We start from the raw sequence: 14,007 nt of genomic DNA, 5'->3' as shown, positions 1-14,007 counted from the left end.
AGGAAGGATCTGCAGCGCTCCTGCAGCAGGGACGGTGCGTGGGAGGGGGAGAACAGCCCAAGGCTTCCAACTCACACTGCTTTTGTAGTTTTTCTGTATGTGCAACATAGACAAAATTAAGATGAAATCAAATAAAAGGTAGACATCACTGTGGAGAGAAAAGTAGTTTGATTGCTACATCTAGCTACTTAATCATTACTAACTGTAGCAAAGCACACAAGGCAGAGGTTCCTGACGTGCTGGAAAGCCTGGCTGTAGAGTCCAGAAAACTTCTCCTGTGGATGCTGCAGATGCTCATTTTGTTACTTCATGAGCTACTTAAGAAGTAGGTTTAGCTAGCTGCAAGGATTATTCCAGTGGAAAAACAAATACCTCTTATCTATCTCACATAATTAATTTATCATGACTCAACTGGAAAACAAGTCTTCCTGCAAAGGTTTATTATGAAATAAATAAAAAGTCCATAAGAGAAGTTTGAAAAATCTATTTTATGAAGCTTTAAGATGCATTGGGTAGAATTATCTATGGTTACATTTCAATCTCAAAATAACAGTTATTTTGGGCAAGACACTGAAATGCCAAAAGATTTGATTATCATACAGGTGGAAGATAACATTGATGTAGCATTTCCTAACAAATTGTCCCATCAGAGGAATCCTCATATTTACACATTGCAAACATCAGCGAGATTTAAATGACACCTTGCATTTTGTTCCTTGCTTTTTAAATATGCAGGACCCAGGATTATGATGCAACTGCTCCCAGCGCCGTGGCCTTCACAGTGGTTACACAGTGTGTGTGCCCCAGGCCTGAGCTGGGCACTGCCACCAGAGCCAGTCCCTGCCCGGAGCTGCTCAGCCTCTCGTGAATTGCTTTGTCTGTCTCAGTAAGTCCAGAATCCCTGAGAAAGGAACTGCTGCAGCTGCAGGAGGGCAGGGCTGGGCCTGGCATCAGCATCGCTGTGGGTGTGGGCTCAGCTGTCAGCCCAGCCCTGCCCTGCCCAGGCTCTGGGTGTGGGCTCAGCTGCCAGCCCTGCCCTGCCCTGCCCAGCCCTGCCCAGGCCAGGCTCACCCCTCAGTGCTTGCTGGCAGCGAGGCGCTTCAGCAGCGGCTCGTCGTACACCCAGCACTCCCCGTCCTCGTGGAATAACTGCAAAGGAATAACCACATGTGAGCTTTTTGTGACTCCAGAAAGGAACAAAGGCCACAGGCTGAGCTGCTGGAATAAAGCTCACCCTTGTTTCCCAGGAGGTCTCGTTCTCCTTCCTGGCCCTGGCCTCGGCTCTCTGCCGCTCCTCAAGCGCGTGCTTGGCCGCCGTGGCTGCGTCGATGTCTCTGATCTTCAGGTTGTAGGTGACATCCTTCCATAAGCTTCCAAGAGAAAGGGCAAGGGAGACTTTTATGGGAGCAGAGTGCTACAATCTGAGACATAGCAGTGACTAAAGGTAGATCTCAGGTTAGAGAAAGGACAGAAAAGCCCTCAGGATATTTGAGATTTGTGCTGTTATGGCAGGAGGGAGGAGGCTGTGGGGGAGCTCTCCAGACTTTCCTGAATATTTGATCCCAATTAGGATGTGACTGAGAACTCCAGGTCTCCTCTTGCCCCTTAAACCCCCAGCCTGCCTGTACCTGGGCTCAGGGAGAGCAGAGCATGCAGTGCTTGGATCAGTGCAGCTTTAGTCCCTGTACTGCAAACTGGAGTCTAACCAAAATGAAACCTTAATGTTCCCAGTAAACTGAAGTTCTTACCAGCGAGACTCAAAGTCGTCTTGGTCCTCCAATTTCCTTACCTTCTTCTTTATTGTAGGCATTTTCTTGGTATCTATAAAGACAGCATTCTCCTGGAGTGGAAGATGAAAAAGACCTACTCAGTTCTTTAGCTAGACTTCAAATTTTCTACACTCTAGTGCACTGCTTAGCAGGAAATACATGAAACATGGTAATTCTTCAGATTCTCTTGTATAGAAATCAAGCTTCCTTAAGAATAAATGAACAAGTTTTATCCCCAGTTCAGCATTCATTTGGACAGCCTCATAGGAGGTTCCAAATATTAATGTTTGTTTAAAATAAAATTCCAAGCCTACAAAACCACCCCAAGCCCCCTTTTCTAAGCACAACCTTGTATTTCTGATAAAAAGAGAAAAAAGAAAGCAAGCTGTGTTACCCCTGTGGAGTACTTTGCATACATGACCCCATTCCATTCTCCTTCAATGGAGCAGAAGGGTTTCTTGTCATTTGGAGAACTAAAGAGAAACAAACAGTCATTTCTCAGCTGTTATTACAGCAACTGAAAAACCCTAAAGGATCAAAACTTGGTCTTCTGTAAAGCCTGGTTTCTTTCTATGTATGTATGTATGTATGTATGTATGTATGTATCTATCTATCTATCTATCTATCTATCTATCTATCTATCTAGTCCCTGCCTAGCCCAGAAGAGGAGGGCTCTGTTCACAAGGGGGCAGTTTGGCCTGAGTGAGTTACATAAACCTTCATAGGAAGCCCTGATCAGGGCAAACCAGGCCTTGCCCCAGGGCTGGATCTGCATTTAGAGTTTACTAAAGCAGTTACAGGCCTTTCACACAGATTTAGGATGGTGAGTTTAAGCTTAAAAAGGTTTCCAGGCTACTGGGAAATACAACACACCAGTTTTTAAAGGGCATCTATCAATGTGTTGATGTAAAAGCAAGCTAAACCTCATTTTGTCAGCATCCACTTGCTGGCATCACAGCACATCTCCAAATACAATGGGAATCTCCACTGAATTCTCTGTGCTGGGTATGTGCACAGGGTTTAACCAAAATCCACCACACCACAGGTAAAACATGTGAAGTTTGCAAGTGACACACTATGAGCAGCATCCCAGGCTTGCTGCAGTATTTGTATTTGTAGGAAAGGTAATGATGGAGGCACTTTTGATAATTCAGGACAGCAAAGTTCCTTTGGGAACCAGCTGAGGATGTTTTCAAGCAGCACAAAGTAGGACACAGGCCTGTGCAGCTTCTTCTCCCAAACTTGGCAATAAAATTCCATGACAGGTAATGATGAGCTAAATTCTTCTGGGTGTTGCTACTTCAGCATTTTACACTCTTGACTGTCTTGTTAAAGCTGTTGGCACTTAAGGAAGGGAAAAGTGAGATGAAGGAAGCTGCTTACAAAATTTCAGCTGTAATTCTGTGCTTCTTTCCTCCATAAAATGGTTTTGTGTGGAAGACAATGGAAGCATTGTAACCTGTCTTTGAGCAATTGATGCTGCACTCCCCCCCAAGCTCTATCCAGGGCACAGTGAGAATAGACCTGCAATTACAAACACAGAAATGCACATCATGATAAGCTCTTAACCCATAAATGCTAAGCATGAAACACTACAAGGCATTAAAAATGAAAATAACAATTAGAACATTTACTTGCCTTCCATAGCCATTAGGAAAAGTCAAAATATAGTGTTCATCATGATCTAGGCATGTAACACACCCTATTAAAGAAAAATAAAAATAAGATTTGAAAAACATTAAGCAAAACATCTACAGAACTTTTCATAATGATCATATGAAATATGCCATTAAAACAGGTGCCATGAAAAGGAAAGGTGGAGGAGCTTCATTTTTAATGGATGCTGAGAATGCCCAGCTTCTGGAGGAGGCGGGGATGGCAGCATTTTTGGGAAAACCCAGGCTCTAGGTGTTTTCAGCACACAGAGTGTGGAAGGAAATCTCTAATTCAAATACATAAGCTCCAGTTACATAAATTCAACCATTGCTTACATTTAGTACCATGACTTAGAATAATTTACATTAATTATTCTATGAAAAATCCTAGTTGCAGAATTGAATTTCTCCTCTGCTGTTCAGTTTGCACACACATACCTTGCCCTATGTTATGAACCCCAATAGACATTCCTAGGAATTTGGACTTGGTCCATATGTGAGCATTGAACTGTATCCTCTTGCTAAAACACTCTGCATAAAATGCTGAAACTGAAAAGAGAGGCAGGTATTAAAAACAGCAGCACAAGACATTGATACCTTTGTTCCCAAATTCATGCACTGGGAAATATCCCCAGGTGCCTCACATTTAATGTGTAACAGAGTTTGCAATTTCTCACAAAAGCAGTTTATAATTTTTCAGCCTTTATAAATATTTAGCTTTTAAATCTGGAGAGAAAGTGTAAATCCAGGATTTAAGCCAAGAGCTGATTTTACTGAACCCCCTCTCAAGGCAAAGGTGTTGTCACAACTTACTTGGAGGATGGTGAGAGACCTGCTCTGCCACAAAGGTGACGTTGCTTTTGCTGACCCAGGGGACTGGTCCTTCAGAGACTGGCTCCTGTGGGCAGGGCAGAGCATCCCATCACTCAGGGCCTGACAACACTGGAGGCTTCCCTGAGAAGCTGCCTCCATCTCTAAAGGCTTCTAAAATGTACTGCAGGACTCCTTACCCTGGAACTATGATCCTTTCTAAAGGATCCACTCTCTTATTTTTAAGTATAAATGTCTTTGTTTTAATTGTCTCCAGAAAAAACAGTTAAATTGAAAGACTCATGTAGAAACCCAATTACAAAATAAATATTTGAGTGGCAGAAACAGTTTTTGCTTTTGCTTCTGAAAAAGTCTGATCTGCACATTAATAATGATCAGATTCCATGTACCACAAAACCATAAACTAATATTTATTTCCTGTGGCAAAGAATGTAGTTAATGAATTCATGGTTGGAAGCAGTGGAAGCCCAAATACAACACTGCCTTTATGCCAGCAAATTGGAGTGCAAACATTCACCTCAGAAACAAGATTTCAGCAAACAGATCAGTGGGAAGGAAGGGAAATGGGGACAATGCATGGCTTATACCCAAATAATCACACTGACTTGGATGTATGACACTGAGGCTACACGAAGCACCTCACAGCAGCACTTCCCACACCACCACTGGCAACTTCCTCAGGCAAGAGGCCCAAATGAGGTGCCAAAAAAGAAAAACAACAAAAAACCCCTCTGGGCTGCACTGGTTCAAAAAATAAAAGCAAAAAGTCAGAACTCTGAGAATAAACAAATTCATAATTCGTGCTATGAAACAGTTCAGGGAAAAAGGACACTTTCAACACATCAAGTCATTTTTTAAAAAACAGTAAAATCTGTTATGCAAGATTTATACTTCTGTCAAAAGAAGACAAGGAAGGATGGGGAGAATTGGTTAAGAAATTGCTCAAGTTTGTTGATTTGCTACTTAAACACAGCATAATCCATTTCAGTCAGTGACTTAACAAAGCTTTGGGCTGCATCTCTGCACTGTGGGCTCCAAAAACCACCACAAGGAACTCACCATGTCATCCTCAGTGCCAGGCAACACCCAGTGGCAGCGGAAGATCTCCCCCAGGATGGGGTTGTAAGGCTTCTTAGCAACTGAGCCCTTCCTTCCTGCATGGAAAGCTGAGAGGTACCACTTCACCACCTGGACCATCCTCTCCTTGGGATCCTTCTGGTCACTGATGCTACAGAGAGAGAGAAGAAAGGACAGGCAGAGTGAAATATAAGCAGGGACCTTGGATACAGGAAGGTTTTATGAGTGCTTGGTTGTTTTACAACTACAAGTTTGGCTGATTTGACTGTTTTTTGAAGTTTCAACCAAAATCCAAGCAATATTCTTCAAAACTACCAACTTGTGGCAGCCCACAAGGGCCATAAGCAGCATGAGAGGCAGTGAATGCTCCAGTCCAAAGTCACATACCTGACAAACAAGTCTGGGTGTGCAAAGAAGTCAGCATACATTTCCAACAGTGACCTCCTTTCCAGGATAAACGTTGGGAGAACCACCTGGGTGAAGGAAAACAACTCATCCAGCTGAAGGTATTTCAATATCCTGTACAAAAGCCAAGTGTAAACAGCAAACAGAGCACCCACAGCATGGTGTGCTCTCAGCTGACTGTGAGCCTGAGCTCACCAATGAGTTCTGACATATGCAGGTCAGTTGGCACCTTCTCCAAACCCTAAGGTTTAACAGGAACAGTCTCATCCCACTGGATTCTAGTCCCACTCAGAGCACATCAAAAGCTGTTCTGAATTCCAGTTTCCCTGCTGGTTTAATTCCATCCCTGTGAACACTGTCAATTCTCAGTTACAAACACTCCCTTGCAGTCCCATCCTGCTGCATGTCTCATCAAGATCAAGGTTAAGCTCTTCCCTACTGCCTCCCAAAGGTCCATTGTGGATCTGCTCAGTGTGATCCACCCTCAATTACTGCTCCTGACAAGGTACATCTCATAAAGATTCCTGGCAGCCTAATTTGAGATCTGTAATTTTCAGTTACTCCAGGAATTCCCAGAACAGACACAGTTTGGATCAATTCCTATTCAGAACTGCCAGAAACCCTGAGCTGTTTGCTTTTGAGTTGCTGCCTGTTTCCCCAGAAAAGTGTTATCTTTTTATTATCTCCTGTTCCTTCCAGGCTGGACAGTTCAATTCATCCACTTAAGGAAACTTATGGATAAGGATTGATCTCTCGTGCCCTTTCTCACTCTGGAATGACTTGTTTAAATTTATCCAAGCTGCCTGGAAAGACCAACACCTTCAGAATGCTGCTCATTGTGCCTGCACACAGACACCAGCATGAATCTCATCCATGAAGAACCCAACCCTCTCCTTGCCAGACCTAAGTGTAGCATTTCAAAATACACAGGCAACTTATTTCCTCAATAAGATCCCAACTAAGCCAAGCTTTTCACCATATGGTTACTTCTCTCTTTTACTATATGTTTTATTGAATGCCACTATATCTTGGGATCTTGGAGCTCTTTGTTCTAGGAAGCCAAAGACAGGAGCAACATTTCAGCATTCTCCCTATGCCAGCTTCACAAGCACTCCAAGAATTGGGTTCAAAGAGAACAAACAGCTACTTTCCATTGCAAACTATTTCCCCAAACAGATTTTAGCATCTGGATATACTTATTCTGCATCTACTCTTCCCCTTCCAGTAAGAACTCCAAAAGCACCATGCTAAAGAGATTACAGCTTCACCAGCTCTTAGAACAAATATGCAGTTAAATTATGCAACCTTTTTTTACACAGAACTCTGGGTTTAGTGCCCCTCCCATCCCCAGGAACCCCAGCAAGCTTACCTTGGTGAGGTCCATGCCCAATCTCACTTGTGATAAGAGATGCATGATGACACTTTTGTGCTCCTCCACCGACTCTCCCTCCCCATCATCCTCTCGATCGTCGGGCGGATCAAAGAGATCTGAAAGACCAAAGGAATGGCTTTTGTTTTCCTCTAAACCTTCAAACCAGACTGGATTTCATTAGCATGTATGTCCAAAAATACAGGTTTAAAATCCTACAATGCAGCAATCTTCCATTAGTAAAGAAACACTAATTAAACCACTTCCCATAAGTACCTTGCCATATGCATGCACACACACACACAGAGATATATAAAATCCTGCATATATTGACCCAGTTTACACACAGATGAACAATCAATAGCTCCTTACTGAAAGCTGACACAGGCCACCTACCAGCATCATTTGTGCCATTAGACATGGAAGAATTGAGGGACTCTGTGGTGTCTGGACGTTTCAGGCTGCTCCCTGTGCTGCTCCGAGTCAGGACCGCAGCAGACCCTGAAGAACTACAGAACACTAATAAATGCTCACAGTTCAAATTAAGTAATTCAGACCAAATTATTGTCATTTGATATTCACAGACAGGGAATTTAGTGACAGACATCAATAACTGCGCAGTGGCAGACATTAAGACACATGGTGCATGCTAATTCACAGAGAGCTCAGAATGGATTGCAGCTGAAGGAATGGGACAGCCTGCAGCCTCAGATAACACATGAAGGCAGAAACCAGCTGACTAATCCCTCTCTGGAATGTGTAGCATCTCTTAAAATTAATTTTTCAATTAATAAAAAATGAAGAGTAGATAGAGATTTTGAGAAAAGGGTGCCAACTTCAAACAATACAATTGGTCCCTTCATAAAGGCTGCAGCAAATGCTTGTGAAATGCACCATGGCCTCAGATTACAGCTCTGAGCTGGGAGCTTCCAGAGTTTGGTTTGTTAGAGTTTGTGAACACATATCTGATGGAATGGGAAGGAGGAGAGAAAGGAACTGCCTCCCTCTACCTGCCTGTGGCTGAGGGCAGGGAATCTCAATCTTTACACAAAGTGGCTTTTTGACCTCCCCACCTTTTTAAAGCAATTTCTGCAAGCAGACAAGGTATGCCCTTGGAGCTACAGACTGCACACACTGCACACTGCCAGCCACTTACTCCATGCATCTCTTTGGGGAAGAACTGCTCTGGTAGAACTCATCAGCATCATAGAACTCATCCTCACTGCTCGAGTAAGAAAAATCTGGGACTGTATTTGGAGACAGGTTGACATGGCTTGGAGAGGTGAGACTGCTGCTAGGTGCTGACTGCCCACTCCCTGTGGAGTATTAAAAATTACAGAAACAATAAAAATGAATTCTTTCAAAATCTACTTAAACAAGAATTGTTCAAATCAATAAAGGCTGATATAAACTCAGAAGAGGAAAGTACAAAATTAAAAGCAATAATTAGGCAGGTTCATAAAGAGTTTAACAGTTGACAAAAGGAAAGTCACAAGGAAAATGAAGAGCACAGAACACCAGTAAAGTTTAAGGGACATGTTTTCTCCAGTTACTGCAGGATTGCAATGCTGGGGAGACAAAGGGAATCTGGTAAAACTCATACATATTGTGTATATATGGTGGGGAGAAAGAGCAGCATTACTGGTTTTAACAAAACATTGAAATTGGTGTTGATTAAAAGCAAGATGCAGGCCAATAATATTGTTTTAATGACTAATTACAGGGTTTCTTGTGTTTCAATAGAAGTTACCCAGAACTGTACCTGTACTATTTGGTGTTGGAGTCTGGTTCCCGAGCGATGCTACCACAGGTCCCACTGGCAGAGAGGAGGGTCTCTGCTCTGACTTGCACAGCTGAGCAGGTTCTAGGGGAGATTTGGACATGTTAACCCCAAAATTCAGGAGATTCCACATTATTTCACCTCATCTCCAAAAATCAAATCATTTTCTATAAAAGCCATACCTAGGTTCTTTTTTTGTTAACCAAGGATGGCATCTAAAAAACCCTGCAGTTGTTTAGCTAGAAAGCATTTGCCTTTTCTGAAAGTTATAGTTCCATTTTTAAAAAGGAGTGTTAGAAATGCAAGCCAGTAACTGAGAGTAAATAAAACACATCAGGTAATCCCCAGAACCAGGCTGGTGAGAATTCTCTGTGCTCCTGCCCCTGCTCAGCCCCTCTGAGCTGAGTGTGCAGTCACTGCAATGGGTGGCTGTCCCCAGCCCAGCTGGCACTGTCACACCCTGGGACCTCAGGGGGCTGTCCCCAGCCCAGCTGGCAGTGTGACAGCCTGGGAGGGGCTGTCCCCATCCTACCTGGCAGCGTGACAGCCTGGGAAGGGGCTGTCCCCATCCTACCTGGCAGTGTGACAGCCTGGGAGGGCATGGTGCTGATCCCTGATGGCTCCAAGGGGCTGGGCTGATACACGGCGTCCACGGGGTTGATGGTGCTCTAGGCAAGAAAAAGAAAAGCACATTATTTTTCCTAAACTAAAACAAAATAAAGCATAGATAGCAAGAACTTTGTGAGCATGAGAAATGCCCAAATGCAAGAGAGTGAATTCCTGAGAGAGGAAGTAAAACACAAGCTGACAGTTGAGGGCATGAGAAATACTTTGGAGGTGGGAATATTTTGATTCTTTACACAGACTGCACAATAAATTGGATTTGATGCAGATTTGAAGCGTCCTATAAAGAATTCTTATTTCAGGTTCTTGCTTCTGGTATGCCACCCAATGTCCATAAATTAATAATGCATGCAAAGAGTGGAAAGTTAGATGCAAATTATCTGGCCAAAATCAGGAAAGGTAATCAGTATTTTAATTTTTTTTTCTCAAAAATTCATTTTGCAGATCAACCCATAAATCAAAACAAGGATCATCAGCAAGCTTAGAGCCATGAAGCAGCTTTGTTGGCAAAATTCTCCCCAAAGCAAGATGACAGTGTTCAGTGCAGCTCAGGAGAGGACATCTCAACCTACTTCTGAATGTGAGCACTTGGAAAATGAAGCACCAGGTCCCTTAAGTGCTCCCAAAGTCACTGACTTCAGTCAATGTCCTTGGTTTTATGCATCTAGACCCTTGGAAATCTGAACTGCCATGTCTTTTAACCCAACATATCATCTAAGCACTGTTTGTTATTTATGTTTACACATAACACCAGAACTTCTTGGTTGTTGAGGAAAAGGCACATAAAACCCTTTTCCAAGCACCTTGCAATTTAAATGCCTGATCTATCAGAACTATGAAAGTTTTTGCTCAGTTTTCTCAGATTCCAGTCAGTATGTCATCCCTATCCTTTTTTTTTACACCAGTATTAAAAGAAGTGTCTACAAATGTTCTCCTCTCCCTTTAGTCCATTAATTTCTATTTGCATTCAGACTGAGGGAAACAGGCTCATTTTAACCTTCTTCCCATTTTCCTACTAAAGGCAGATTCCTTTCCTGCCTTCTTTCCCAGTTACCTGAAATTCTGAACTTTTTCCTACATTTGGGTGTTTGGACAATGCTCTCAGACACATGGAGTGGTTCCTGGGGCTGTCCTGTGCAGAGCCAGGAGCTGGAGCACTATGATCCCTGGGGATCCCTTTCAACTCAGGACACTGTATGACTCTAAAAATCAGTGAAAAGTTCTATTATTTTTTTATAGCACAGGATTTCTTTAACTAAAAACAGAACAATTATTCTCTGCTTATCACTAAAAAAAAAAAAAACAACTCCATTAAAAACATCTATAAATTAGCTTTCTACAGTTTCATTGGTTTTACTACTACAAATAATCCAGTACAGGTAATATTTCTCCACTGCATTCCAGCATAAAGGCAATGTCCCTTACCCAGTACTTCACCTCCTTGTGGAATTATGTGTTCAGCACAGGAAGGTCCCTGTCCCACAGAATTCACAGTTTAAAAGGATGATCCCATCTTAAGAGTTAAGACTTAAAACCCAAGATGGTTCTATGATACACAGGATGCTATTGCTACCTACATCTCCTTTATTTTTTAGGGAAACTAATATTCCACATGATACAGAACACTGGTGTGATAAAGAAAGAACAAAGTAATTCTGGTTTTGTATTCAGGGCTGTAACCTCATCCTTAAACAATTCTCCATTCTGCAACAAGAACTGGAGTTTCATGTTGGATATTTTGAGGGATGCCTTCATGGGCTAGAAACAGCTGAAGGCAGACCTGAAAGTCTCCTGCTCTGAGTTTAATAACAATTGAGTAACAATTACACAGAAACAGGGCTCATCCCACCATGGCAGCAGACAATGATTCTATTTCTGCCTAAGTTTAAAGTGAAATCCTGACCTTTAGCCCAAGGTGATGCTGACATCCACAGCATCACAACTTCAGACTTCACAATCACTGACCCACAGTTAATATATTCTTACAGAAATATTTTTCCTCCCCAGTACAGGCCAGCCCACAGATCATGAGGTCAGTGGCTAATCAAATTCAGACTACACCAAGCTGCAATATCTCTATGAAATTTCTGAGTTGCAGCCCAGATGTGCAGGTGCCTGTGGAAGTGCCTTCCTGCACAGCCTCTCTTTTCCAGGGGACATCACAGAAGCTGTTCCCTCACACTAAGACCTGAATTATGTTCCATCTGCAGGGCACATAATAATTCATTTATTTACGATAAGCACAAAACTGAAATATGCATGTGCATCTTCAGTCCAAGGTTCACACCAGAAAATCCAACTGCTAAATCTGTTTGTAGTGGACAAACAACCAACTGGGAATTACTGACAGCTCTAATGACAACACATCAGGATTTTTAGAGTTTTTACTGAAACCAATCTCCTATTAAAAGTATCTGAAATGCACTCAAGTGACAAAAAAAGAACAAAGAAAAAGAAACCACGTGTGACCAAAACCAAAAATGACAGAAGTTACATTAAAAATGCAGCAGTTCTACTAAAGAAGAAACATTGCTTAGACAGACATTACACAACTCTGCATCAAAGGAGCAGCACTGTAGAAAAGACAAACTACTTGAAGCACACGGAGAGCAGATCTATTTCCTACACAAAGACACTTCAGACAGAACACAGAACTATTTCTATCCCAGTAATTTCCCTTTCATCTGTTCACATGGCAGATTTTTATCTAAGTGTTCAGTCACAACACTGCTGCTCAAGACACTCCACACAAAAGTGACCACTCTATCTTCTAAAGACAAGGGTTAGCCAACCTAAGGACTCAACAGGAATTTTAACAAGACACTGGAAGCAGTCAATTAGAGAAAGGAAGAAGCATGTTGCAAAGTGAGTGGAAATTCAGGTCTCTGTTCACATGTTCTGCAGAATTAAAAGGAGATAAAGATTAGATTTAAACTTACTATAAGTCCATTTGCGTGCTTCTCCTCATTATTTTGGTCCTTAAGGAAAAAATGTTAAAAATATCAACATAACAATCTTGCATGACTTATCAGTTCTGTGCTAAGTGAGAACAGCGAGTTTCCCTCAGGAATGTTCACATTTTCAGCCATAAAATGTTCCTCATCTTGTGACACAGCAACTAAACTTGGAGGACAATTCCACACCCAGTCACTGCACCTCTGAGGATCAGCATTTTCTGAGGGCCTGTCCACACGAGTGCAGACAATTTTTAAAAATATCCTTTCTCTACTGCAGAGTGCAGCTCTGCTTTATAATGGGGGTGCTCCCAATACCCAGGAGCTCCTCAAAATATGCTCTGCAGCTCCTGTAAATCCCTGAAAAATGAAGTTCTCAGTTTCTGAGATTAACACACAAGAAAGGCAGAGGTTTAATCTGAAAGGTTTTAACTTTTGCTTATTGGCATTCACTATATTTTAAAATGCTTTAAGATCATTCACTAGCTCAGATTTTGGGGCTTTTTGCCCAGAAGCATAAATGAAAGAGCAGGCAATGTAAAAACATCTGTCCTCAGGGGAATGGCACGAGCAGCAGACCTTTAATGCCAATCTGAGCCAGCACAGTTTTAGCACTGAGCAGCACCAGTGTAAATTCTACTGAACACTAAACCAAATCTCTTCCCTTCTGCTGCAAAGTTCATATCAGTCTGTACATCAATGCCTGATAGCCAGTGTGAACCTCAAAACTTGCCTGCAGGGCATTCCCCTGGATTTCCAGTTACATTTGAAAGGAACAAGAAAAAAAAAACTGTAAGAAGTATAAAGGAAATTGGCACATATTTATGTTTTGATACTTAATACATCCTTCCTTAGCTTATACAGCTGGCAATAGGCTGTCCAAATTTCATCTCTGCTGGTTGAGATTTTTGAAGTCTGGCATTCAAAAGAACAAAAAGTTCCACTGGGTTGTAAATTTACAAAACACATTTTTTTTTCCCAACACAAAAAAAAACCCCCATGTTGTATCCACAAACTTAAGACCTAAGGAAAAACCACAAAGATGCTGCATGAGCATTGATGCTTGCTGTCCCACCTCAGTAATGCATCACTAAGGTAAGGAAGGCAGAAATTCCACAAAACTGGGCAGGCAAGACTGCCAGAAATGGAGTGGAAAAGAGAAGGGAAGGATGCAGAACGAAATATCTAAATTATAAAAGGTACTTCATAACACATATATAACATATATTTCTAAGACTGAGTTTTACCACATCACTGGCAGAACATTCAATGGATTTTACATCACACACATCAGCAGGGCTGCACATCTTCAGCTGCCACACCACAAAGGGACACCACAGGCCAAATGCTCCACCTTTTTTTATTTTGTATATTATTTTGCTCCCACTTTTTTATTTTGACTTCTTTTTGATAAGCAATGAATGTATTATGACATATTCCTGTTTAGCTGGTATTTAGTTCATTATTTTGGAAATGTCATGAGTCACCTCAGTATGAGTGGTGTAATTACAGACTATTTACCAGCAAGTGTAACGAAAATTTA

General features: G+C 42.0%; 1 protein-coding gene across 4 annotated transcripts in view; it reads right to left on the bottom strand.

The window, feature by feature from the left end:
- Positions 1–469: 469 nt before the first annotated feature.
- Positions 470–14,007, bottom strand: part of OSBPL9 (oxysterol binding protein like 9) — a 56,810-nt gene continuing 43,272 nt past the window's right edge. For 2 of the 4 annotated variants that reach the window (XM_063166102.1, XM_063166104.1), the window contains 16 exons: positions 12,450–12,488; positions 9,461–9,554; positions 8,869–8,970; positions 8,263–8,422; positions 7,503–7,615; positions 7,107–7,225; positions 5,720–5,805; positions 5,315–5,483; positions 4,238–4,322; positions 3,863–3,973; positions 3,408–3,471; positions 3,153–3,293; positions 2,164–2,242; positions 1,749–1,840; positions 1,235–1,370; positions 470–1,149 (listed from right to left, as the gene is read on the bottom strand). In XM_063166102.1, coding sequence (XP_063022172.1) covers positions 1,075–1,149; positions 1,235–1,370; positions 1,749–1,840; positions 2,164–2,242; positions 3,153–3,293; positions 3,408–3,471; positions 3,863–3,973; positions 4,238–4,322; positions 5,315–5,483; positions 5,720–5,805; positions 7,107–7,225; positions 7,503–7,615; positions 8,263–8,422; positions 8,869–8,970; positions 9,461–9,554; positions 12,450–12,488 — 1,665 coding nt within the window. In that variant the 3' untranslated portion in view covers positions 470–1,074. The remainder of the gene's footprint in view (positions 1,150–1,234; positions 1,371–1,748; positions 1,841–2,163; positions 2,243–3,152; positions 3,294–3,407; positions 3,472–3,862; positions 3,974–4,237; positions 4,323–5,314; positions 5,484–5,719; positions 5,806–7,106; positions 7,226–7,502; positions 7,616–8,262; positions 8,423–8,868; positions 8,971–9,460; positions 9,555–12,449; positions 12,489–14,007) is intronic. The other 2 variants (XR_010029034.1, XM_063166103.1) reach the window with 2 other exon arrangements.

Source organism: Melospiza melodia, chromosome 11 (genome assembly GCF_035770615.1).
Source record: "Melospiza melodia melodia isolate bMelMel2 chromosome 11, bMelMel2.pri, whole genome shotgun sequence".
Lineage (NCBI taxonomy): Eukaryota > Metazoa > Chordata > Aves > Passeriformes > Passerellidae > Melospiza > Melospiza melodia.
This window is presented reverse-complemented; position numbering and strand designations above follow the sequence as displayed.